Source organism: Xyrauchen texanus, chromosome 8, assembly GCF_025860055.1.
Source record: "Xyrauchen texanus isolate HMW12.3.18 chromosome 8, RBS_HiC_50CHRs, whole genome shotgun sequence".
Taxonomy (NCBI): Eukaryota; Metazoa; Chordata; class Actinopteri; order Cypriniformes; family Catostomidae; genus Xyrauchen; species Xyrauchen texanus.
The window spans coordinates 46,430,506-46,455,863 of NC_068283.1; the positions used below are offsets into that span (position 1 = coordinate 46,430,506).

Genomic DNA, 25,358 nt, shown 5'->3' on the forward strand with positions numbered 1-25,358 from the left:
AACTGGACTCTGCACCATCTATGAGGCAATGGAGACCAGCGAGGAGGAAGATGAGGAGACTGAGAATGGATCTGCTGGAAACAAAGAATCCCCCAACCTTAATGGCAAATCTGTCCTGACCGACTTGCCTCTGAGAGTCGCCAATGGAAACCTTCGTCGACCACCCCCACAGGAGCTGGACTGGAACACGAAACTAGACATGGTCAAGCAGCTGATTAACCAGGCCTTGCTTCTGGCTTGTGATGATGGCTGTCCACTGCTCCTTTACCTGCCTGGGCAGGGAGGGGGCATGTTAAGCCCTCTAGAGAGCAGCCTGTGGCCACATATCATGTCCCACTTTGACTCATCAACAGCAAAAGTTGCCTCCGTCAGTAGCTACTCCCCTAGTAGCCCAGGCAGCTCCCCACAAGGTGACTGGACTGTGGTGGAACTGGAGACACATCATTGAGAGTCCCAGCTCCATTTACCCCAGCATCTGCACTAGCAATATCAATGCCCTATCTCAAACTTTTATAGAAACTCTATACTGTCCTATAGCTGCACCTGCATTCTACATGTGTGCCAAATTTAACCCATAACCTTTGTTATGACGCTGTCATTTGTACAGTACTTCTTTCACAAGATTTGCTTTTTCAGTAGTCAGTGTCTGTGGTCAGTATGTTCTGAACGCAGTAACTATGGGTTTTCAGTATTTAAGCAAGCACGTTGCCAAAGAGTTTGTTCTCTGTATTTAAAAAATCACCTATAACTTCCAACCTAGTCTCAACCTAGAATGAACGTTACTATAACAACATTTAAGCAAACTGACTTTTACTTACCAAGTTTTACGTTTCGCTGCAGTTTCTTGGTGAAATGAACACTAGCGCCACTACAACAACGTGTTTTATTCACTTCCACATAAATCACAAGTAGAACGGATGATTATGACTTCACAAACTCTTATTTTTTGCACATCACTGCCATGTTATGACATCGAAACACTTTTACTATAACACATAATTTGAAAGGCAACACATTTTAACACTTGCATTACAGACTCACCTCCATTTCCACCATTGGTCGAGCCAGTCTTGCTGTTTCGGGCTGGACGGGCCACTCATACTAATGGAGGTATGTGTCGATCAAGCCACTTTAGCTGGGTTTCCATCCATGAAAGTTTATGTGAATTTTATGGGAGTGTTTCATCGATGCGCTGTAAACCGCAAGTTCTTCAATGCATATACTGTAATAAAAGAGCCAGAGTGACTTCAACTTCCATTTCCACTTATATTTTGTACTAGTTTACCCAGAAGTGATGATTTTATTCTCTTGAACACATGGGATGGAAACGCTGCTTGATTGTTTTTGCGATATTCCTATTTTCTGAAATAAATTAAATGAATAACTTGGATGGAAACATAGCTAGTCTTACACTTTAAGGTGAAATCAACATACAAATAGTTTACTTATGGTTGACTCTGCACAAGATACATGAAAAACATTGAAAAATTACACACATCAGCTTTAATACGTTTGTCACTGAGATGTCCAGACTATACAGACCATATAACTACAATTTGTGTCAAATATGCCAATGTTTAGGTTTACCTTTGTAACTGTTTGTCTTTAGTTCAGATTTAATGGTGAATATAATGTGTAATGGATATTTTTACATTTGTACGTAGCAGACTTGTAGGTCACTGTGAATGATTGGCAGCTATTAGATAATGTTTTGCTCTTTCTGTTGATTAATGTGTAACGTGTTGTTGTTGTTGTTGTTGTTGTTGTGTGAGAACTGTTGACCTGATGGTGCTGTAATGGTTTCACTCTTCTGGAGACAGGGATTTCTGCTGGAGGGAATCTGTTCTCCCAACATTCCTGATACATTACCTCATTTCCTGGGTCCCTCTGTTTCAATGGGTTTCTTGGGCTACTGATGATGTCATGGCAACAAGGAAAAAGGAGGTGTCTTAAAGACACGTGATAGTGGAGGTCGGTAAGTTTAGTGCATATGAGAGGAAAATGGGTTTGTTTTCAACACCGCAGACACAAAGTTCTTGTGAATAAGTGGTTTGCTGACAATCAGATTTGCAATTAATCGTAATTATTTATAAAGTTATATAGTAGATGCAGTGTTGACCAGAGGGTTGGGAGTGTGTGTGTGTGTGTGTTGAGAGTGGTAAAGTTGAGTGTTAACATGTACGGTCTCTCTGTTTTATTTAATACATTACTTTAGATATTTGTATACTTTAGTAATGTTCAAGTTAATTGTCATCACCTTTAGAAATATGTAACCCCTTAGTTTGGTTTGATTGAAATCGTTCAGTATAGAGGTTAAACTGTCTGTTTTAGACTGACTTTTGAATTACAATAGCTCCATCTACTGATAATATGCAGTCGATGTGATGAATCCTTCAGACAAACCCAGAGTTCTCAAATATTTCTTAGAAGACTCAGTGTATATGTCATTGATGACAGTAAATGATTATTATAGTATTTATGTGTGGTTTTGAGCCATGTCATTGAAGTGACAACAAATACATTTTTACTCGTGTCTCTATGCAATAGTCTGAAATGTCAGTTTTAGATATGAAGGCAATGTTAGTGCTGTACATTACCTGTAGGTACAAATGTATGAATAATTTAATTATTTTTTGTTGTCCCTTTTATAGAGCATGCATGTAGCATCCAGTTAATGTTTTTTGGCACTGAAGTAAATGTTTTATAATTTTCTAGAAAGTATATTGTATATAATTACCTGGTTTGTTTAATATGTTTATGATTTCAATGCTTTTTTATTAACCTGTTCATTGTAATCCTTTTAAAATATTATAGTAAGGATGCAGAGATGAGAGGACAAAGGAAAGGAAAACGTTTTGAAGAGGTCATTTCATACATCATTTTATTAACTTTTTGCTAGATGTCCATTTAAAATGGCCATTTTCCATTCTCTCTCTCTCTCTCTTATAATTAAACAACTTTTTAAACAATTGCGTCCTTTTTATTACAGAATGATACGCAGAGTAGCAGGTGCTACAAAGGCAGGAACAGCATGAGGATTGACAGAATGAACCACATATTATCAATAGTTCTTCCAGTTTTTTGGGAAAATAGCATTAATCCTGCTTTCTCCTTATTACCTCACCATAACTGGCTGGGTAATAATAATAATAATAATAATAATAATAATGTGTTTATTTTACATAGCACCTTTCTTGAACCCAAGGTCGCTTTACACAAGAGCAAATACAAGAAATACAGCAAATGGACAGATAACACATACACTCAAAAAAAAAAAAAAAAACCTCATTACCAAGCAGCCGAGAGATAACACTGAGTATTTAGATGTGATTTAAAGGAAGAGAGAGTGGCGAGTTCCCAAAGGGGTTGTGGGAGGGCATCCCAAAGTCGAGGAGCATAAATGACCTGCCTCCCATTGAAGACAACCTGAACTTCAGAACAAAAAAGACATTTGCACCAGTAGACCGTAGAGTCAAGAGGGAATATAAGGGTGAAGCAACTCAGTGATGTACTGAGGAGCAAGTGTGTGAAGAGCCTTGAAAGTTATCAGCTATATATTGTATTGAATGCGATGGGTAATTGGTAGCCAATGGAGCTGTCACAGAATGCGAGTGATGTGTGGAGACTTTTTACTGGAAGTAAGAAGTCTTGCTGCAGAACTTTGGATGTATTGTAGGTGATTTACGGTCTTTGTGGGTAAACCAAAGAAAAGTGAATTACAATAATCCAATCTAGAGGAAATGAACGCATGGACTAGTATTTCTGCATCATTCGTATTGAGTACTGGACGGAGATGGGCAAATGTTATTAACAAGAGCCTCGAAGGTGAGTGATGTATTAAAAATCACGCCAAGGTTACAAACAGCGAGAGAGGGTTTAATGGCAGTACACTCAACATCCAAAGTAAGGTCTGAACAGCCTGATACCAATGATTTGGGGCCCATTCTCAACATCAGTCTTCTCTGCATTGAGCTTCAAGAAGTTAGCGTCCAACCAATGTCTTAAATCATGGAGGCACGCAGATAATGATGGTGGTGGGAATGGTGTTGAGGAGCTATAACTAACATAAATCTGGGTGTCATCCGAATAACAGTGGAAACTAATGCAAAATTTCCATATAATTTCACCAAGTGAAAGGACATAAATTACAAAAAGAAGGGGGCCCAGCACTGACCCTTGAGTGACCCCTCTTAAAACAGTAGCAAATGTTGATTTGTAATTCAGTATTGCTGCCTATCTAGGATAAGATGCCTACAGCTGAAACATGAGTAAGAAGGATTTTATGGGGAGCTAATATCAAGTAGTTAATAGGGCTGTTTCCGTGCCGTGTAGTGGGCGAAAACCTGATTAAAAAATTTGGTAAAATGTATGATCCCTCTAATGACATCATTAACGTTTGAATATGGGCAGTCTTGTGTTGGTACATTTATCTCTGTGCTGCCACTTTCCAGAGGTTCAGAACGAGTAATTGTTGCCACTTATTTTCAATAAATGCACTTTTTGGAAAGGGGAGTCTTGAGTATCAGTACGTCAAGCTTTATTATCTCAATAGATCAAGGAAAATTTGACTCCTCATGGTATGACCTCTTTAGATTTAAAGGCCAATGAGTGATGGAGTATTTATTATTGTCTTGTGTAGCAAAGAGGACAAAGAAATTAACGGTAGACTTGTTTTTACCACAAGTGGTAATGTATCCTCAACTTACTACTTGAAACAATGTTATACTTACGTCCCCGTCACACGTTCCACCTGCCCTGTTCTCTCTCTAACCTGATTGCATTACATCTAATTAAATCAACTACAGAAAATCATATTACAATGCTAAAATCTATGTTAGTTAAAACTACTTCTGATCAGTTTGAGTGTTAATTTCCAACCTTGGCGTCCTTAACTATGAAAAGCCTTTCCTGTGTCTTTTAATGACAGATGCTTCTGCAGATGTAACTCTTATTGCAATAAAACATTTTGAACACATTTACAATAGACATTAATTCACTACATGTTTACAGCCTACAATACTTGTTATTACCAGTTAAAACCCACATACATACGTATAGACATGACAGGTTTATGTTGATTATAGCTAGTACTTTGTATTTATAATGTTCTATTAATTCAGTGACAGCAAACTACTAGTTAAAGACACCCAATACAAATACTATTCATCATAATTAAAGATTCAGTACAAAGACATCAAAACAGTAGTTCATGTGACTTGTTCACTATATTCCAAGCTTTCTTGGGCCAGGGTTACAACTTTTATGGTATTTTTTAATGATTTTTTCCTCTTCTCTATGAATTGTTTTTGTATGGAAGGGAGCAGCGTTAGGGTTCTTGAAGAAATTATGAGGGACTATTTGAGGGCAGTAGAGAGAAAGTTCAAATTCAACTTTATTGATGATTAGTCAAGCAGTCAAGTCTATGCGTGGCATGGGGGAAGTAACAAGACGCACCGGGCTAAAGGAGAGTGTGTTCGTAAGGTGTGTGCGTTCGTGTGGAATTCAGGAACACTCGGATGAAAGTCTGTTGAAGCTGGTGAAGTGCATGCGAAGGCCAGATGAATCTCCTGAGACATGGGCAGAAATCGAGGAATCCTCCTCCACAGTCCTGGGCACCAGCTGGTGAGAGTGAATGCAAGCAGACAGGTAACCACACCTTAACAGACAGGCAACCAACAGGTACTCATGCTCATTCCAACTACACAAGAGAGGAGTTAGACTTCACCGTAAACGGCACATATGTCAACAGTAACAGGGAACAGTAAACTGGCAAAGAAGGAGAGGAAACACAAGTAATAAGAAGGGAGTGCAATTAGGTGAAAGCAGGCGTCTCCAGGATTGATCAGCGTTCCCATGGAAATGCTGATCACGTTTGCCAACTCCACCTGTGAGACATAAGAGAGGGAAAAACAAACAACAGTAAGAGCCAGCACACATGTGACACTGTGACACAAAATATACACTTTTGGGCCTTTTTCACATTTCAAGCCTATATACAGAAAATGATTGCATTCAGCACCTTAACTGTATTAAAGGACCAAAGAGGACCATTATATTTGTGACCCCAATGTTCAAGACATGGTTAGGGCCTTGGACTGGAGCGATTTGTCCTGTGAACCATTTGAAACGGCAGTTTGTCGTTTTTTTTATAACTGTAATATATTTTTTAATGGAATGAAATGCAGAAAACGTCCCTATTACCCGTAACATATTACTGGATAGGTGCCATTAAACATCACAGTTGTATTTGTAAAAGCCTTAGGCAGGCATCCCAACCTGCAAAAAGTCATTTCAGGTAGGTATCCCGGAAGCTTTTTGGGGCACTCTCCCTCTGCCATGGCGCTCCTGTGTCTAGATACACTGTCCTGATTAATTAGGTTCGGGAGGAGAGATAAAAGCCCGCCCACACTGACAATTGATTGGTTGACTTACCGAAACAGGCCAATCAGGATGCTCTCTGTCTTACATGCGCTTCTTGATGCACACACGCGCACACACACACGCAAGGTCTCTCGCTCTCTCCCTCTTTGCCGTGCGCGCTACACGGTTTGGAGCACAGTCTAACCGCTCTTGCTCGCTCGCTCTTGATTCCGGGAGATTTTAACTAATTTGCGGGCATCAGGGAGCCGCTATCAATACGCGGGAGACTCCCGGAACTTCCGGGACTCTTGGGACGTCTGCTTAGGGCTTAGGTAAAGTTGGTTTTATATTCGCACATTCGCGGACTTCCGCGTTCAATAACTCGTGAACTAAACGTTGTTGCTACACACAACACCTATCACATATAACTACAGATAAAACACCAGAAGCTACAACATAAATTTCCTCAAAACGATCTTTCCTTCGCACTGGACAAAATACATTGATCTCTATGCGCAGGCTGCTAAGAAGGGACCATCTGCAAAGTGCAAACCCGAAGAAAAGCTCGTTTTGAGGAGATTAAAATAGAAAAACAATATGAACTTTTTAGACAGTCCCTATCTTGGTTACCACACACATTGAATATTCATCTCTAAAGTACATGCTTAAAAATATACTTGCCCATTTTGATCGATTGTAAAAAATGTTGTAGTTCACAACCTTTGTTGTCAATATCATGTAGCTGCTTCGAATCTGAAAAAAAAAAAAAAATAGCTTTATTGACTATTTAATTGAAAAAGTTCTTTAACGCGAATGTGCGAATATAAAACCAACTTTACCTAAGTCTGCTTAGGTAGGATAAACAGCCTCTGGTCTTCAAAATTGTGCGTTATCATTGAATATCAAAATGGCCATTAAATTATTTTAAATTAAATTATTAATTTATTCTTTTTGCTTGTATGTTTTAATTGATAAAGAACATAGGCTATGTGGCTGGAGTCTTTGTGTTCCCTCATCTTTTTTTGAGTGTCCTGATCCAAGATTTTAGAGAGAGTTTCTCTGTTATTTTCTCTTTTATTCCTTGAGGCTGGCCATCCTGTCTGACCTGCATACAAACACGCCCACTGGTGTTCTGAAACTCAAACCTTTGAACAACACTTACCAGGAAGTGACGTCTCTCTTTATTGTCGTATTGACTCTTCTCTCATGTTTGTCTAATGTAGTACCCATAAAGTCATCAGTGATGAATGTAGAAAGAAGGGAAACTCTTTCAACAAGGCTTTTTGGGAAGTTAGTTTCAGAGTAGACAGCAGATCTTTGGTGATTCTGATAGTTATTCGTTCTTGAAAGCAACAATCAGAAAGTGAAAGTAAAGTTCAGATCGTCTTTTACAAACAGTAAAAATGGCTTCTCTATCTGTGGAAGATCTCTCTTGTCCCGTGTGTTGTGATATCTACAAGGATCCTGTTTTACTTTCGTGTAGTCACAGTTTGTGTAAAGAGTGTCTTCAACAGTTCTGGAAAACCAAGAGGACTCAGGAGTGTCCCATCTGCAGGATATCTTCAAAATATGAACCTCCTTGTAATCTGGCATTGAGGAATTTATGTGACTTGTTTGTGAAGGAGAGAAAGGATTTTTGCGTTTTACACAGAGAGAAACTCAAACTCTTCTGTCTGGATGATAAACAGCCGGTGTGTTTAGTGTGCAGAGATTCAGAGAAACACACCAATCATAAATTCAAACCCATCTGTGAAGTTCTTCCTTCTTACAAGGTATGACAAACTTCTCTTCATTTATTTACATTCAATTGCTTTAAACAATACTCACCATACTGTCTTACATACATGAACATTTTACAGTATTTTCTGAGGATTTTCACAGATTTTCACTTTGTTGAATTGCAGGAGAAACTCAATACAACACTGAAGTCTTTACAAGAGAAACTCAAACACACTGAAATCATTAAAGAAAAGTTTGATAAAGCAGTTGAACACATCAAGGTGAGGATACAGATGAAGAATCAAACACATTTGGTGATAAATGATGTGATGTGTGTGAATGCAGAACTGATTGAAGTGAATTTGATGTGATTTCAGACTCAAGTTGAGCACACAGAGCATCAGATTAAAGAGCAGTTTAAGAAGCTTCATGAGTTTCTCCGAGATGAAGAAGAAGCTACAATCACTTCACTGAGAGAGGAAGAGGAGCAGAAGAGTCAGATGATGAAGAAGAAGCTTGAGGAGATGAACACACACATCTCAGCTCTTTCACACACAATGAAACACATGGAGGAAATGATGAAATCCAATGACGATGTGTCATTTCTAAAGGTGAACGTCAAACTCTCATCATTGATTTCTGCTCTTATTGATCATTTGAGGAGATCATCAAGTGTTTTTTTGTCTTTTGCAGAACTTTAATGTGACAATGGAAAGGTAAGTGTCTCCTCTCTATGGTTGTGAAGTGAAAGTCACTGCAGTACTGACTCCTGAATGTTCTTCCAGAGCCCAGATCTCACAGCCGGATTCACAGATGACTTCTGGAGCTCTCATTCATGTGCCACATTACTTGGACAACCTGACATTCAGAGTCTGGAAGAAGATGCAAGACATTGTCCACAAGAGTGAGTCACAAAAACATCTCTGCTCATACACTGAGAGTGGGAGATTTTGATATTTCCACAAAACAGATTCTGAAAATATATATTCTAAACGCAAAAATAAAATACACTACACACACTTTTAAAATGATACACAGAACAACCTGCTGACATCATAATGACCATACTGCTGCAGATTAGAGTTTTAAAAACAGAATATTTTCAGTTAGTTTTATATTTACAGCACAGATCTCCACTTTTCTATTTTCATTATTATTTTACGTATCCCAAAATATTAGTTTCTTTTGACATTAGATGTACTGCACATTAAAATTTTATGCAGCACACATTTAATGTTTGTGTTGGTATGATTCACTGTTGATAAATACATTAGTTTAACTAGTAACTGTCACGATCCCTGTTGTCTGCCCCGTGTTTCACTCGTCAATTGTCATGCACTACACTTCCCATGATTCCCGGCCCTCATCACTGTGTTACTGTGCTCACCTGATTGTCGTTTTGTCATCACCATGTCTGTGTATTTATACCCTGTTTGTTTCTCCATTCCTTTGTCGATCGTTGAATGTTTCAGATGTTTTGTATCCTGATGTTTACTCTGTTTCCTGTCTGGCTGTGTTCATCCTGCCGTGTTTTCCCAGTCCGTGTACCTTCCATGTTTTCATGTTTCAGTTATAGTTTTCCCATCGTGGATGTTTCTTTTGTTCCTGTTTGTTTGTTTACACTTTATCAATAATAAAGAAACCCGCATCTAGATCCTCACTCCTCGTCTGCTGTTCATTACAGTAACAACACCTACAGTAATCCCTGAAAATATCTTATAGAGTTTTAGCAATATAACAAGAGTTCATAATTCATAATAATCTGTATATGATTCTGTGGAGGTGATCCTGACAGCAGCGAACCCCCCTGTGACGCTAGCAAAGATGGGGGCACAAGATGATCCGGAGGCCTTTCTGGAGCTCTTCGAGCACATGGCCTAAGCTCTGGAATGGCTATGGGCACAATGGGCAGTTCACCTCCTACTGCTGCTGACCGGGGTGGCCCAACTCGCTGCCTACCAACTCCCGGTTGACAACCTCCTGAGGTAACTTGAGCTGAAGAAAACCATCCTGCAGCAGGTCGGCCGCAGTCCTGAAGAGCATCGCCAGCAGTTCCGATCCCTGATGCTGAGCAATGTCAGCTGCCCATTTGCCTTCGTGCAACAGCTCCGTGATGCCTGCCAGTGGTGGGTGCTGGCTGAGGAGCTCAGCAATGTCGGGGGTGTCATCGATCTCATGGTACTGGAACAAATCGTCTCCTAACTACCGAAAGGAACTACACAGTGGTTCCAGTGCCGATCGGCATCGCTGGATGAAGCAGTGCAGTTGGCGGAGGACCATTCAGCTTCGTAACCAGGAATTCACAGGGATGTTAGCCAGCAGTGTGTAAAATGCCATGAATGTCGGTTGGGGAATCCGCCAGCCACTCCAAAAGTGCCATTTCACCCTCTTCCATTGATCGAGGTTCCCTTTGACAGAGTTGGCATGAACCTCGTCGGGCTATTAGAACGGTCAGCATGCAGGCATCACTTTGTGTTGTTCTGGTGGACTACACAACATGATACCCGGAAATAGTGCGTCTTCGCAACATCTCAGCACGTAGTGTTGCAGAGGCACTCTTCAGAATAATCTCCCGAGTGCGGATCCCGAAAGAAATCCTCATTGATCAAGGCACTACTTTCATGTCACATACACTACTCAAGCTGAACGAATTGTTGGGTATTAATTATATTCGGATAAGTGTGTACCATCCGCAAATGGATGGCTTGGTCGAACGATTTAATAAGATACAAAAATAATAATAAGATACTCGTAATTGGGATAAGTGGCTCGAACCGAGCAAAACTCCGCACACTAGGGAGTCTATCACAGGAGAATTTGCTACAGGCTTAAGATCATCATTCCCGGCAGTATAACAGGGGAGCTCGGCTATGGAAGTTTGCACAGGGAGATAAAGTACTTGTATTACTACCCACATCAAGCTCTAAATTACTAACAAAGTGGCAAGGTAGTGCATATGGATAGAGGTGGGGCTCATCAAATTTACCACCTCAGCCTACTAAAACCATGGAGAGAGGTGGTCCCCGTATCCTTGGTGATGGTAGTTCCGGAGAGGGAGGAGCTCGGTACGGAGGAGAGTCTTAAGCCAATCACTTCACCCGGGTCCCTTGTGGAGAACACCTCTCGTGTCACAATGTACGGAGGTTGCCAGGTTGCAAAATACTTTTGTGTATGACGTGTTCTCACCTCTCCCTGGCTGCACTAATCTCATAAAACACCACATTGAGGCAACCCCAGGGGTAGTGGTATGTAGTTGTCCCTACCGCTTACCCGAACACAAGGAACAAGTAGTACGGGAAGAATTAAAGGCCATGCTTGATATGGGCATAATAGAAGAATCCCACAGCAATTGGACTGGCCCAGTGGTTCTGGTGCCTAAGAGCAATGGCTTGGTCTGGTTATGTGTGGATTATAGAAAGGTCAGTGTGGTGTCTAAATGTAATACTCATCCAATGCCTCGTATTGATGAGCTGCTTGATTGGTTGGGCTCGGCTTGCTTTTATTTGACTCTGGATTTGACAAAGGGATATTGTCAGATCCCCTTAACTCTGATGTCCCATGAGAAAACGCTCTTCTCCACACTGTTTAGATTACACAAATTTGTGACTATTCCGTTCGGTTTGTTTGGGGCCCTGGCTACATTTCTTATGGACAGAGTCCTCAGACCGCATGCTGCGTATGCTGCTGCTTATTTGGATGATATAATTATTTGCAATAATGATTGGTAATGGCATATGCAGCATCTGTGGGCAGTTCTGAGGTTGCTGTGATGGGCGGGACTCACAGTAATCTCGAAGAAGTGCACAATTGGATGGAGGAAAGGTATTTGGGGTTCCACTTGGGCAGGTACGACCCCAAATTGATAAAACTGCAGCAATCGTGACTTGCCCAAGACCCAAGACCAAAAAGGAGGTGAGGTAGTTTCTGGGGCTGGCCGGCTACTATCGAATGTTTGTACCTAATTTTTTTGACATCACCAGCCTGCTGATCGATCTCACTAAAAATAAAGCCCCAGACCCGGTCCAGTGGCCGGAGTCGTGCCAACAAGCTTTCATGCAGGTAAAAGCTGCACTTTGTAGCAGGCCGCTTCTGCATTCCCCTGATTTCTCTCTCCCTTTTGTTTTACAGACGGATGCATTGGACAGGGGCCTGAGTGCTGTTCTGTTCCAAGTGGTGTAGGAGTGCCTGGTGCTGTACATTAGTCGAAAGCTCTCTATGAGAGAGATGAATTACAGCACCATAGAGAAGGAGTGTTTGGCCATCAAGTGGGTGGTACTCACTCTCCGCTACTATTTGTTGGGACAAGCATTCTCACCCTCTGTTCGTACCACGCCCCACTCCAATGGCTCCACCGCATGAAGGATGCCAATACCCTGATCACCCATTGGTATCTGGCACTCCAGCCATTTAAGATTGTGGTAGTCCATAGACCTGGACCTTTCCAGAATAGGGAGAGGGCCAGAATTGGCAGTCTGGACTGTTCCCCCAGAGTCAGGCGGTGGGGGTATGTGGAGGTGACGGCGTGGTCAAGCACCTGTTTGGGGAGAGAAAGTGGTAAGGATCCACCTGAGATGAATTGTGACTAATTTCCATTTCCATGTTCACAGTGAGAGTTGGGGGAGATAGACAACAGCCCAGTCCACAGAAAGGGAAAGAGACAGCCCAGCTGAAAAGCTGTTTGTGTGTTGCCACTGCCATGTCTGAACATTTTAGTGTTTAAACTGAAGCTTCTCCATTGTGCTTTAAGCAAACATGTTTATTTCCTGTTAATAAAAAGTGACATTCCTGAGTACCACTTCCTCCTTTTGATCCAAATACGACCATCTGTTACAGATTCACTCTTGATCATTATATGAACATTAGAATAAAAGCATCTGTTGATTGTTTCTGTCATCAGCTCCTGTGATTCTGGATCCAAACACTGCAAATCCACGTCTGATCCTGTCTGATGATCTGACCAGTGTGAGATACAGCGAGAACATTCAACCGTTTCCTGGGAATCCAGAGAGATTTGACGGTTATCCGTGTGTTCTGGGTTCAGAGGGTTTTAATTCAGGAACACACTGTTGGGATGTGGATGTTAAAGACAATGAAGACTGGATTATTGGAGTAACTACAGCATCAAACCAGAGGAAGGGAAGAGATTTCTTCAACACTGATGTCTGGAGTGTGTGGTATGAAGAGGATTATTTTTTCTCACAACCCCTTGGAACATCCTCCACTGTGTTTCATGTCACACAGAAACTTGAGCGTTTGAGAGTTCATCTGGATTATGACGGAGGAAACGTGTCATTCTCTGATCCTGTAACTAACACACATCTACACACATTCACACACACATTTACACACACACTCTTGCCATTCTTCTATAATAATGATATAATATTCCCTCTGAGGATTTTACCTGTTAAATTGTAACAACAGAAAATCACAGTAATATGTAATTCTGCTTTTGGATATAATCAAATGGATATAGTAACTCATGCTATCTAATGTTTTTAATTTCTTTCAGATATTTCATGTTAAATATTTAAACCATAATTCAACATAGACTACACAACTCACATTTCAACAAATACGATTGTGTGATAGCATCAAACAAGATTTCTTAACCAGCCATTTAAAAGTTCATAGCAATTAGTTTAATTTGATCATATATTTGATGTTTGCTCAACTTCATCTTCACCAGTTAACTCTCATATGAACTCACTCTCTGATAACTTTCTGCAGACGTTTAGTCTCCATGTTTTCAGTCATTACATGAGCAAAACAAAATTTTGTTAACAAGAATGTGTCTATTTTAATTGTGCATATTATGGGATATCAGCGATGTGGAGTGGTGTTGGTGTAGTGGTCTAAAGCACATAACTGGTAATCAGAAGGTTGCTGGTTTGATCCCCACAGTCACCACCATTGTGTCCTTGAGTAAGGCACTTAACTCCAGGTTGCTCCGGGGGGATTGTCCCTGTAATAATTTCACTGTAAGTCGCTTTGGATAAAAGCGTCTGCCAAATGCATAAATGTAAATGTAATGATGTCACAGCAAATAAATATAATGAATGAATGATACAGCACGCAGAAACAAACAAATATTAGTAGTTCTATCGCAGAAATGCCAGTTGTTCCGAAGCTTTTCTTTTGATATTTTCCTATGATCATTCAGTTCTAATGTTACATTAATTTAAAGTGCTGAACAGCAAACATTCAATGCTTGTCTATTTCCCTTTACTGAATGTTTTTAATTTTTTCCTAATGTACAAGTTTGTTTGTTTTTTGTTCCTGATATCTGAATACTGTATATTGTGGATAGTTCAGATAACTCTACTGATGTGTCTGTTAAATTCACTTGATAAAGTGATAAGTGTATAATGACATAAAGATTAGAATATACACAATAGGTTATGAAAAACTGTTGACTTTCCTGGAGTAACGGAGACAACAATCTTAGGACAACCGTGTCAATCTGATCCACAAAAGGTGAATTTTTTACAATTAAATGCACCAAAAGCTCATAATTCATTGATTAAAAACAGGTTAACAGTGTTTGTGTTTGAAACATACATTTTCTGCTCTAATCCTACATAAATGTACTTTGTGCCTTAATAGAACAACTCTAAGCTGATTGATTTACAGAGAGCTGCATATATATATAAAACCCTTGCTGAAGGATATCCTGTATATTACTGCTGCTGATCCAGGTCCAACAGTTATTTTATTGCTTTATTTAAACCTGGTTTTACTGAACATAAATGTTTATTAGCTGTCATAAAAAGCAGCAGTTTCTCAATATCACAAATGTGAACTTTTGACCCCATGCTGATACTGTCAATAGGATAACATGAACAATATAGATGACTTGGTTTATGACAATCATTTCCAATTGTCCCTCCAAGATTTTTCAAGGAACAACCAACAAACTCAGTACAGACCTTCATACTGTTCAGACACAGGTTTCTATGACTTGTCAAACTGATCATACTTGCGGTTTATCTGCTGATAAACACTAATAAAACTATTTTAAACTGTCAATTCAGGATTGTTCCATGCCAACACCAAACTTCCCCTATCCAATTCATGTCCTGCACTAATGGTATAACATGCATAGCTACAATGAACCTCTCTGAAACGTTCTACGAATGCTAGTTTATGATTAGTTCATTATTCAAATAACTTTTAGAGAATGTTATGTTTAAGTTCTTATTGTCACACATTAAGTTATAAAAGTAACCAAATGGGTTACTAGAATGTGTTTGCTGTGATAGTAGACATCAATAAAATGAATTCCACAGAAGCCTCCACATTTTGTCTGCAGCCTTTGCAGAAACGTACACTTTAAAAACACTAAACAGTGTTAAAGCACTATTAACTTTCATACTTTAATAATATAAGACGTATTTTAAACATATTTGAGCCATTATTAATCAATTATATCAAGTTCCAAGTACAATAAAAGTGCTTTTCCATGTATGGAGGTTGGTTTAGAGGGCAATTTGAGTTGAAAAATATTAATTTCCCATTTAAAATGTAATAATGTATACCTCAATACCACATTTATTACATGGATGGCATAAATAAATACAATTTCATATAAATATTATACATAAACTGGAGTCATGTCACTGGTGTTGCCACTTAACAAAACACCTACTTGCTGAAGTTATATCAAGAAAGGCACATTATAAAATGCCATATGCGGTCTGAGGATCTTTTCCATAAGGCGCTGAAACGGCAACTCCATGCAAAAAGGTCTATTCTTGGCAGAAACTGGAATCTGGAATCATTGCACATGCGCTCTTGATTGCCAGATGAAACTTTGCATGTGTCAGATGTGGTCTTAAATATTTTGCATTATCATACAGTCGAATATCAAAGTAGCCCTTAAATTATTTATTTCAATGCGGCTTGAGTCTTTGTGTTCTCAGTAAATGTGTCTCTCGTCTTCCTTTTAATTGTCAGCTCCAAGAATCTAGAGAATTTGACTTTAAATAGGGTTTTATTTTTTTATTACTTGAAGCCAGTATATCTAGTCTGACCTACTAACAAGCACCCACAGGTAATCATAAACTCCACTTTCATACCACACTTACCAGGATGTGTCTCTCATACTGACTCGTTTCTCATTTCTGGACAAAAGCAAATAGGAATCTGAATGAAAGGAAAATCTTTCTAAAACAATTTTTTTAAAGTTTGTTTTGGAGGAGATAGCAAACCTTTAGTAATTCTAGATGGTTATTCATTATTGGAAGCAACATTTAGAAAGTGAAAGTAAAGTTTAGATCGTTGGAGCTTTTAGAAACAGTGAAAATGGCTTCACTACCTGTGGAAGATCTCTTTTGTCCCGTGTGCTGTGATATCTACAAGGATCCTGTTGTTCTGTCGTGTAGTCACAGTTTGTGTAAAGAGTGTCTTCAACAGTTCTGGAAAATCAAGAGGACTCAGGAGTGTCCCATCTGCAGGAGAAGATCTTCAAGAGATGAACCTCCTCATAATCTGGTGTTGAAGAACTTACTGTGATTCATTCCTAAAGGAGAGATCAGAGTGTGAGGAGATCTGCAGTTTACACAGAGAGAAACTCAAACTCTTCTGTCTGGATGATAAACAGCCTGTGTGTTTAGTGTGCAGAGATTCAGAGAAACACACCAATCATAAATTCAAACCCATCTGTGAAGTTGTTCCATCTTACAAGGTACTGACAAACTTCTCTTGTTGCATATGCACATAATAATAAATAGTCATGAACAGAAATCATTACATTTATATACACAATATATCATGTTCTAAACTACACTTCCCATAATCCCCTGCCCTCATCACTCCCAGTGTCATTGTTTTCACCTGGAGTTTAATTTAATCATCATCTCTGTGTATAAGCCCTGTTGTTTGTTCTTTCTTTATCATTTGTTGAATGTAACGTTTCTCCCTGGATGTTTCTCATGTTTATACGTTATTTTCCCCTCGTGGATGTTTTGTTTGTTCCCTGTATTGTTTATGTTATTTTGTGTTATCCGGTTCACCTTTTTCATATATATATGTGTGTGTGTGTGTATATATATATATATATGAATGTGTGTGTGTGTGTGTGTGTATATACACTCACCTAAAGGATTATTAGGAACACATACTAATACTTTGTTTGACCCCCTTTCGCCTTCAGAACTGCCTTAATTCTACGTGGCATTGATTCAACAAGGTGCTGAAAGCATTCTTTAGAAATGTTGGCCCATATTGATAGGATAGCATCTTGCAGTTGATGGAGATTTGTGGGATGCACATCCAGGGCACGAAGCTCCTGTTCCACCACATCCCAAAGATGCTCTATTGGGTTGAGATCTGGTGACTGTGGGGGCCATTTTAGTACAGTGAACTCATTGTCATGTTCAAGAAACCAATTTGAAATGATTCGAGCTTTGTGACATGGTGCATTATCCTGCTGGAAGTAGCCATCAGAGGATGGGTACATGGTGGCCATAAAGGGATGGACATGGTCAGAAACAATGCTCAGGTAGGCCGTGGCATTTAAACGATGCCCAATTGGCACTAAGGGGCCTAAAGTGTGCCAAGAAAACATCCCCCACACCATTACACCACCACCACCAGCCTGCACAGTGGTAACAAGGCATGATGGATCCATGTTCTCATTCTGTTTATACCAAATTCTGACTCTACCAATATTGAAGACACTGGGTGCCACACTCTAATCAGCTAATTAACTCAAAACACCTGCAAAGGCCTTTAAATGGTCTCTCAGTCTAGTCCTGTAGGCTACACAATCATGGGGAAGACTGCTGAATTGACAGCTGTCCAAAAGACAACCATTGACACCTTGCACAAGGAGGGCAAGACACAAAAGGTCATTGCTAAAGAGGTTGGCTGTTCACAGAGCTCTGTGTCCAAGAAGGGAAGGTGTACAAGCAACAAGGATAACCGCACCCTGGAGAGGATTGTGAAACAAAACCCATTCACAAATGTGGGGGATATTCACAAAGAGTGGACTGCAGCTGGAATCAGTGCTTCAAGAACCACCACGCACAGACGTATGCAAGACATGGGTTTCAGCTGTCGCATTCCTTGTGTCAAGCCACTCTTGAACCAGACACAGCGTCAGAAGTGTCTCGCCTGGGTTAAAGACAAAAAGGACTGGACTGCTGCTGAGTGGTCCAAAGTTATGTTCTCTGATGAAAGTACATTTTGCATTTCCTTTGGAAATCAAGGTCCCAGAGTCTGGAGGAAGAGAGGAGAGGCACAGAATCCACGTTGCTTGAAGTCCAGTGTAAAGTTTCCACAGTCAGTGATGGTTTGGGGTGCCATGTCAACTGCTGGTGTTGGTCCACGGTGTTTGAGGTCCAAGGTCAACGCAGCCGTCTACCAGGAAGTTTTAGAGCACTTCATGCTTCCTGCTGCAGACCAACTTTATGGAGATGCAGATTTCATTTTCCAACAGGACTTGGCACCTGCACACAGTGCCAAAGCTACCAGTACCTGGTTTAAGGACCATGGTATCCCTGTTCTTAATTGGCCAGGAAACTCGCCTGACCTTAACCCTATAGAAAATCTATGGGGTATTGTGAAGAGGAAGATGTGATACGCCAGACCCAACAATGCAGAAGAGCTGAAGGCCACTATCAGAGCAACCTGGGCTCTCATAATACCCGAGCAGTGCCACAGACTGATCGACTCCATGCCACGCCGCATTGCTGCAGTAATTCAGGCAAAAGGAGCCCTAACTAAGAATTGAGTGCTGTACATGCTCATACTTTTTATGTTCATACTTTTCAGTTGGCCAACATTTCTAAAAATCCTTTTTTTGTATTGGTCTTAAGTAATATTCTATGTGTGTGTGTGTGTGTGTGTGTGTGTGTGTGCGCGCATATTACTGCAGTTTCTTCACAATGAAAGTTTCAAATGTTTTTACTTTGTTAAATTTTAGGAGAAACTCAATTCTCTACTGGACTCCTTACAAGAGAAACTTGAAGACACGGAATATATTAAAGAAGAGTGTGATAAAACACTTCAGTTCATCAAGGTGAGGATACATAATAAAAGTAAATTTTTAACTGGTGTTGGAGCCATATACACAATAATTATTACATTACTTAACATTACTTATCAAGGGTGGGCATCAAGTGCCATCTGATAATAGTGGCATGATGTTAAAATGGTTCCGTGATTGAAAGGGAACTAGGAGTTTAGCAATAACAAACTGAAATTAATTATCTAGTAAGTAACTTACTAGATAATATATCCGAAGAACAGCATATTATTTATTACTTCCCCTTTTGAAACACTATTGATAATAGGATTGTTCTTGTGCATTTTATTGTGGTGTAAAGCACATAAAGAACATAAAAGAACCATTGAATTTGCCAGCGATGATCTGCGTCCCACAGTTGGGTGCATGGTGCGATCACATTTGGTGGTTGTGATGAAGAGGGTGACGCTATATCACTCGCAGCATCTGAAGGTGAGGCCTGGTCTCACACAGCTGATGAGTTTGTAGGTATTTCCTCTGACAGGGAGGAAATACACAGTGAAAATCTGAGCTAGCACATGTTCTTTCTTGGGCAGTCAAGAAACAGAGTCAGTGCAACGTTTTTTCACAAGCTGCACAACCAGCTGTTCAAAACATGGCATTCGACTTACTCTTCACGAACGCATGTTTCTAAAGCAGTGACTTTCACAATGCTCTTATGCCCCCCCCCCCAGTTCAAGAAGCAGTTTCGGCCAATTTATTCCCCATTGGTGTCACCGCAGGGCCTCTTCGGTGACGCCATAAGTGAATTCACCAAGCAATTCCAAACAGCTAAAAAGCAGTCAAAGATATTCAAGTACCACTTGCCGAAGCAAGGGGCCTCTGTGTCGCAGCCGGCTTGCTCAAGTTCTTCCTTGGGGCAGCACCCTGCTAAGCTCAGTGCCCCTGCTGTGTCCGAGCCCCATAAAGTGGAGACTGAGTCATCCACCAAAGCGTAATATTGTGCTCTCTGTCCCTTGTTCTAACAGAAAACCTCCCTCTTTGCAAATTAAGCATTCATGAGTGTTTGAATACCATGAAGCAGGGATCAGAGCCCACGGAACTGTCTACTCCAGCTCCAAAGAAGGCACAGACCACTCTGAGGTTTTTTTGCTCTCCCTACCGTTGACTGCTGGCATCGAGAAGATCCACTGTTACTGTTTGTTGTTGGTTCCGTGCCAAATTTTTGTCACATTCCAATAAAGTTGCAAGACCTTGTTGTGGCTGGATGAGGCTCAAAAATGTTGATAAGCACAGAAACAAGCTATTTTCCAGTTCCCAAGCCCCTGTGTCCACTGGCATGCTTTAGGGATGTGTGGCATGGTCTTCCTGGCATTGTCAGTTGGGTACTGTGCACAGTTGAATACAGCTACGTGCTTTGGTTCCTGAGACAGCCACCTCAACATTTCCTTCCCCGTCATGAAACAGTTGTGTTTATCATCCTTTAGGAGACCCTGGTAAAATATATTTTAAAAGGTGTGAATGCAGAATTGATTGAAGTGAATTTGATGAGATTTCAGACTCAAGCTGAGCACACAGAGCGTCAGATTAAAGAGCAGTTTAAGAAGCTTCATGAGTTTCTCCGAGATGAAGAAGAATCTACAATCACTTCACTGAGAGGGGAAGAGGAGCAGAAGAGTCAGATGATGAAGAAGAAGCTTGAGGAGATGAACACACACATCTCAGCTCTTTCACACACAATCAAACACATGGAGGAAATGATGAAATCCAATGACGATGTGTCATTTCTAAAGGTGAACGTCAAACTCTCATCATTGATTTCTGCTCTTATTGATAATTTGAGGAGATCATCAAGTGTTTTTTTGTCTTTTGCAGAACTTTAATGTGACAATGGAAAGGTAAGTGTCTCCTTTCTATGGTTGTGAAGTGAAAGTCACTGCAGTACTGACTCCTGAATGTTCTTCCAGAGCCCAGATCTCACAGCCAGATCCACAGATGACTTCTGGAGCTCTCATTCATGTGCCACATTACTTGGGCAACCTGACATTCAGAGTCTGGAAGAAGATGCAAGACATTGTCCACAAGAGTGAGTCGCCAAAACCTCTTGGGTGGCTGTGGTTCAGGTGGTAGAGCGGGTCGGCCACTAATCACAGGGTTAGTGGGTCGATTCCCGGCCCACATGACTGCACATGCCGAAGTGTCCTTGGGCAAGATACTGAACCCCAAGTTGCTCCCAATGGCAGGCTAGCACCTTGCATGGCAGCTCTGCCGTCATTGGTGTGTGATTGTGGGTGTGAATGGGTGAATGAGACGCAGTGTAAATCGCTTTGAATACCACTACGGTTAAAAAAGGCACTATATAAGTGCCGACCATTTACACAAATCACACTAATTCTGGAACAATTAACATGGCTGTTATGATCCTCGGTATCTGTTTTGTGTGGGTTGTTGTTCTGTATGTGTGCAGGGATTGGTTGCAGCGGGAGGCGCTCCTGATCGGTGGATCTACTGATTCACCGTCTTTAAAAGGGCGGCGTTAACTGAAGATTCTGGCGTTGGCCTTGTGGCGTGAAGAGCTCCGGATTCCTTCTCCCGTCGACAGATCCCCAAAACTTTTAACCTGATTATGTTCGTTCGTTTGAGATGAGTTAAATCGGTTTTGTTTGTATGTTTTAGGAGCCTAGGGGTGTCCTGTCATTTTGTTTTGACTTTGTTTGCGATTTGTTTATTTATAGGGAGTTAGGGAATTTTCTTTGTATTTGGTTTATTCTCCCGATTAGGTAACTTATATATGTTTGTTTATAAGTCTATTTTGTTTATTATTTTGACCTTGGGGCACCCTGAAGTTATTGCTCCTTAATTTATCATCTTTTCCACTTTAAAATAAATTATACTTTTTGTGGAACTTAAGTTTGTGTTTTTGGTGATCTGTCGGCTGGGGCTGTGTTCCGAAATTTCACGTCAAGCCATCCTTAGAGGTGCGGGACGTAACAATGGCCATGCTGCTACAGATTATAATTTAATACACAGAAGCTTTACATTTACAGTTCTGTATTTACAGCCCAGATCTCAGCATTTTTTATTCATTATTTGAAGTATCCCAAAATATCATACAAAGATTTACATTTCTGCAGCACATATTTAATGCTTGTGTTGGTGGGAACACTGATTAATAAATGAGAATGTAATAATACAAAAACAAAGTAATCACAGAGAAATATCTGATAGTGTTTCATTAATATGACACGTGTTCATAATAATCTGTATATGATCCACTCTTGATCATTATTCATGAGAATAAAAGCATCTGTTGATTGTTTCTGTCATCAGCTCCTGTGATTCTGGATCCTAACACTGCAAATCCACGTCTGATCCTGTCTGATGATCTGACCAGTGTGAGACACAGCAGGAGCAATCAACCGATTCCTGATAATCCAGAGAGATTTGATTTCTGTCTCTGTGTTCTGGGTTCAGAGGGTTTTAATTCAGGAACACACTGTTGGGATGTGGAGGTTAAACACAATGAAGACTGGATTGTTGGAGTAACTACAGCATCAAACCAGAGGAAGGGATTTGATTTCTTCAGCATTGATGTCTGGAGTGTGCAGTACGATAAACATGGATTATCCCCACTATACCTAGAGCACCCCTCTACTGTGTTTCATGTCAGACAGCATCTTGAGCGTGTGAGAGTTCATCTGGATTATGACGGAGGAAAAGTGTCATTCTCTGATCCTGTAACTAACACACATCTACACACATTCACACACACATTCACACACACACTCTTGCCATTCTTTCATAGTATTTACCCACTAAGGATCTTACCAATGACTTGTTTGTAACAACAAAGAAAGAAAGCACAGTAATATCTAATTCTGCTTGTGCATAAAATCAAACGTAATGAATTTAACCACGTAATGAGGTTAAATCTGTATACAACCCACTCAACAACTCACATTTCAAGAAATACATGTAACATTTTTGTGTATTTTTGTTCATGTTTTCTATCATGTCTTTTAGTTTGAAATTTAGTTCACTGCTTCCTTGTTTGTCAAGTGATTGTCTTATGTGACCCTCATGTTTCATGTGTTTTTATTTGTTTTATGTCTCTTAGTTATGCCTTTTGATTGGTTTTGGTTCATTGTCTTGTTATCTAGATTTCAGTTTTGTATTCTCATTGGTTGAATTGTTACCCCATGTCTTTATATTTAAACCCTCATATTGGCCTTTATTCTTTGTCATTTATTGTGAATGTAATGTTGTCATTGAGTTATCCATGAGTTATGGATGGTTATTATTCATAGTTCTTGTTTTCATAGTCAAGTTATAGTCTAGCTTTGTCATAGTCATTGTCCTTATTTTGGATTATAGTTTTCTTTTGATACTTTCACATTTTGGATGTATTTGTTTTGCACATTTGATTTAATAAACTGCATTTGGTTTCACACTGCATCGTCATCCTCTTCATCGTTCTTGTCCCACTGAACTGCGCAACATTACAGAATACACAACCTGCCAAAACTAACCCAGCAGTTGCACTCCTGTATCTACGTCAGGGGGATCGCCCCCTTGAGAATTATGTAGCTGATTTCTGTGATCTTTGCGACCTGTTCCATGCCATTCTCTGTGCCCTCCGCCTGCTCCGTCCGGGTCTCCTGGTCTATGCCATTTTTTTTCTGTCACCATGATTGCTCCGAATTGGTCTCCAGCCCTGTTTGGTCCCCCATGGTCTCTAGCCCTGTCTGGTTCCCTTGTGTCCCTGCCTCACAGCCCATGTGTGCAACTGCCCCCAGGCCTGCCTTTGCTTACAATTCCCAGTTGAACTCTTGTTCTGTTTTTGTTTTGGAACGACGGTTGCCACCCCTTGTTGGGGGGAATTTGTAATTTTTTTTCATGTTTTCTATCTTGTCTTTTATTTTGACCTTTTAGATCACTGCTTCCTTGTTCCTGTTCCTTGTTTGTCATGTGATGTTTTGTTCTCATTGGTTTTATTAGTTATGCCATTTGATTGGTTTTGGTTCATTGTCTTATCTAGTTATCAGTTTTGTATTCTCATTGGCTGAAAATTTACATTTACATTTTACATTTATGCATTTGGCAGACGCTTTTATCCAAAGCGACTTACAGTGCAATTATTACAGGGACAATCCCCCTGGAGCAACCTGGAGTTAAGTGCCTTGCTCAAGGACACAATGGTGGTGGCTGTGGGGCTCGAACCAGTGTCTTTCTGATTACCAGATTACCAGTTATGTGCTTAGACCACTACACCACCACCACTCCATATAAAACTATAGAAAACTAAAGAAAATAAAACTAAATAAAAATATATCTCCCTTAGGGGTCTGCGATTACAGTTTTTTTCAATCGCTAACAAGCGCTTACCCATACTTCAGATACTTTTTCGAAACTCTTAACACAGACTCACACTAGAGGATGGATACCCTAACCGAGCCCGACGGGACCCGACGGGCCGGGTTCGGACACATATTTTGAAATGATGTTCGGGTTCGGGTCGGGCTCGGTCACGTCTCTCAGTTGGATTTTGCGTAAAGTGGAGATCCAAGAACTCCAAAAAATTGCAACTTTCCTTTGGCCTAAATATAGCCAGCTCCGAATGTTGTCCTCTTCAGAGAGAGACAACCTTCTCCAGGAGGTTCAGAGACAGCTCAGTGACCTCCGCACCCAGGAGACCGCCACTGAAGGACCCGCGCCCAAGAAAGCTGCAGTTGACTTTGAGGAGTGGGAAAATGTTCCTGTGGCAGATGCCACAGACGAAGTCGAGATGTACTCGACTCAAAATCATACAATGCAGGATGACAGAGATGTTTTGGGCTGGTGGAGCGATCATCAACTCAACTACCCGAAGCTTAGTGTCCTTGCCCACGGCATCCTTGCTATTCCAGCCAGCAGCAGTAGCAGTGAGCGCAACTTCAGCGCTGCTGGCAGGACCATCGAGCAGAGGAGGACAGCCTTGAAGCCATCCACCGTTGATGCAATCCTTTTTCTGCACAAGAACCTGGATTAGCCTAAACATTGACGGATGGATTATGTGAATAGATCCCATGTTACAGTTTTATTAGCCACACAGTTTTTGAGAAAAATGGTAAGAGTGCATATAAGTTCAATAAGCTGCATTTGTGTTACGTTAATGTTTTGTTCTGTTAGCTTGGGCAATTTTTTGTAGACCTAGCTTTGTTCATTTAATTTCAATTGGCTATTTGTTTGGGCCTCTTGTGCGCGCCTGTGTTAACATGCGCTTTGTTAGCCGTGTGCGGCGCACGCTGATGCGTTGCGCACATCTGTAAAC

The 25,358-nt window shown here is 40.5% G+C and overlaps 1 protein-coding gene and 1 pseudogene across 2 annotated transcripts; both read left to right on the forward strand.

The window, feature by feature from the left end:
- The first annotated feature begins 6,458 nt into the window (after window positions 1-6,458).
- Window positions 6,459-15,273, forward strand: LOC127648318 (nuclear factor 7, ovary-like). Of its 2 annotated transcripts, XR_007971154.1 has the most exons (7): window positions 6,459-8,132; window positions 8,265-8,360; window positions 8,457-8,690; window positions 8,773-8,795; window positions 8,865-8,983; window positions 12,208-12,633; window positions 12,977-13,077. XR_007971154.1 is itself a non-coding variant. In XM_052132974.1 (6 exons), exons 1-6 carry the CDS (start codon window positions 7,764-7,766, stop codon window positions 13,495-13,497), a joined length of 1,362 nt encoding a protein of 453 aa, XP_051988934.1. In that variant the 5' UTR covers window positions 6,459-7,763; the 3' UTR covers window positions 13,498-15,273. The 2 variants fall into 2 exon arrangements, 1 of the variants encoding a protein (XP_051988934.1); XM_052132974.1 differs by lacking the exon at window positions 12,208-12,633 and having other exon boundaries at window positions 12,977-15,273.
- Window positions 15,274-16,383: 1,110 nt separating this feature from the next.
- LOC127648320 (nuclear factor 7, brain-like) lies at window positions 16,384-23,175 on the forward strand (annotated as a pseudogene).
- Window positions 23,176-25,358: the final 2,183 nt, after the last annotated feature.

Excerpts from the sequence above, each read along its gene's own strand:
- LOC127648318 (XM_052132974.1), top strand. The coding sequence starts at position 7,764 with ATGGCTTCTCTATCTGTGGAAGATCTCTCTTGTCCCGTGTGTTGTGAT. Across the intron at positions 8,691-8,772 it reads ACGATGTGTCATTTCTAAAG|AACTTTAATGTGACAATGGA; the intron begins GTGAACGTCAAA and ends TGTCTTTTGCAG. Across the intron at positions 8,796-8,864 it reads TTTAATGTGACAATGGAAAG|AGCCCAGATCTCACAGCCGG; the intron begins GTAAGTGTCTCC and ends ATGTTCTTCCAG.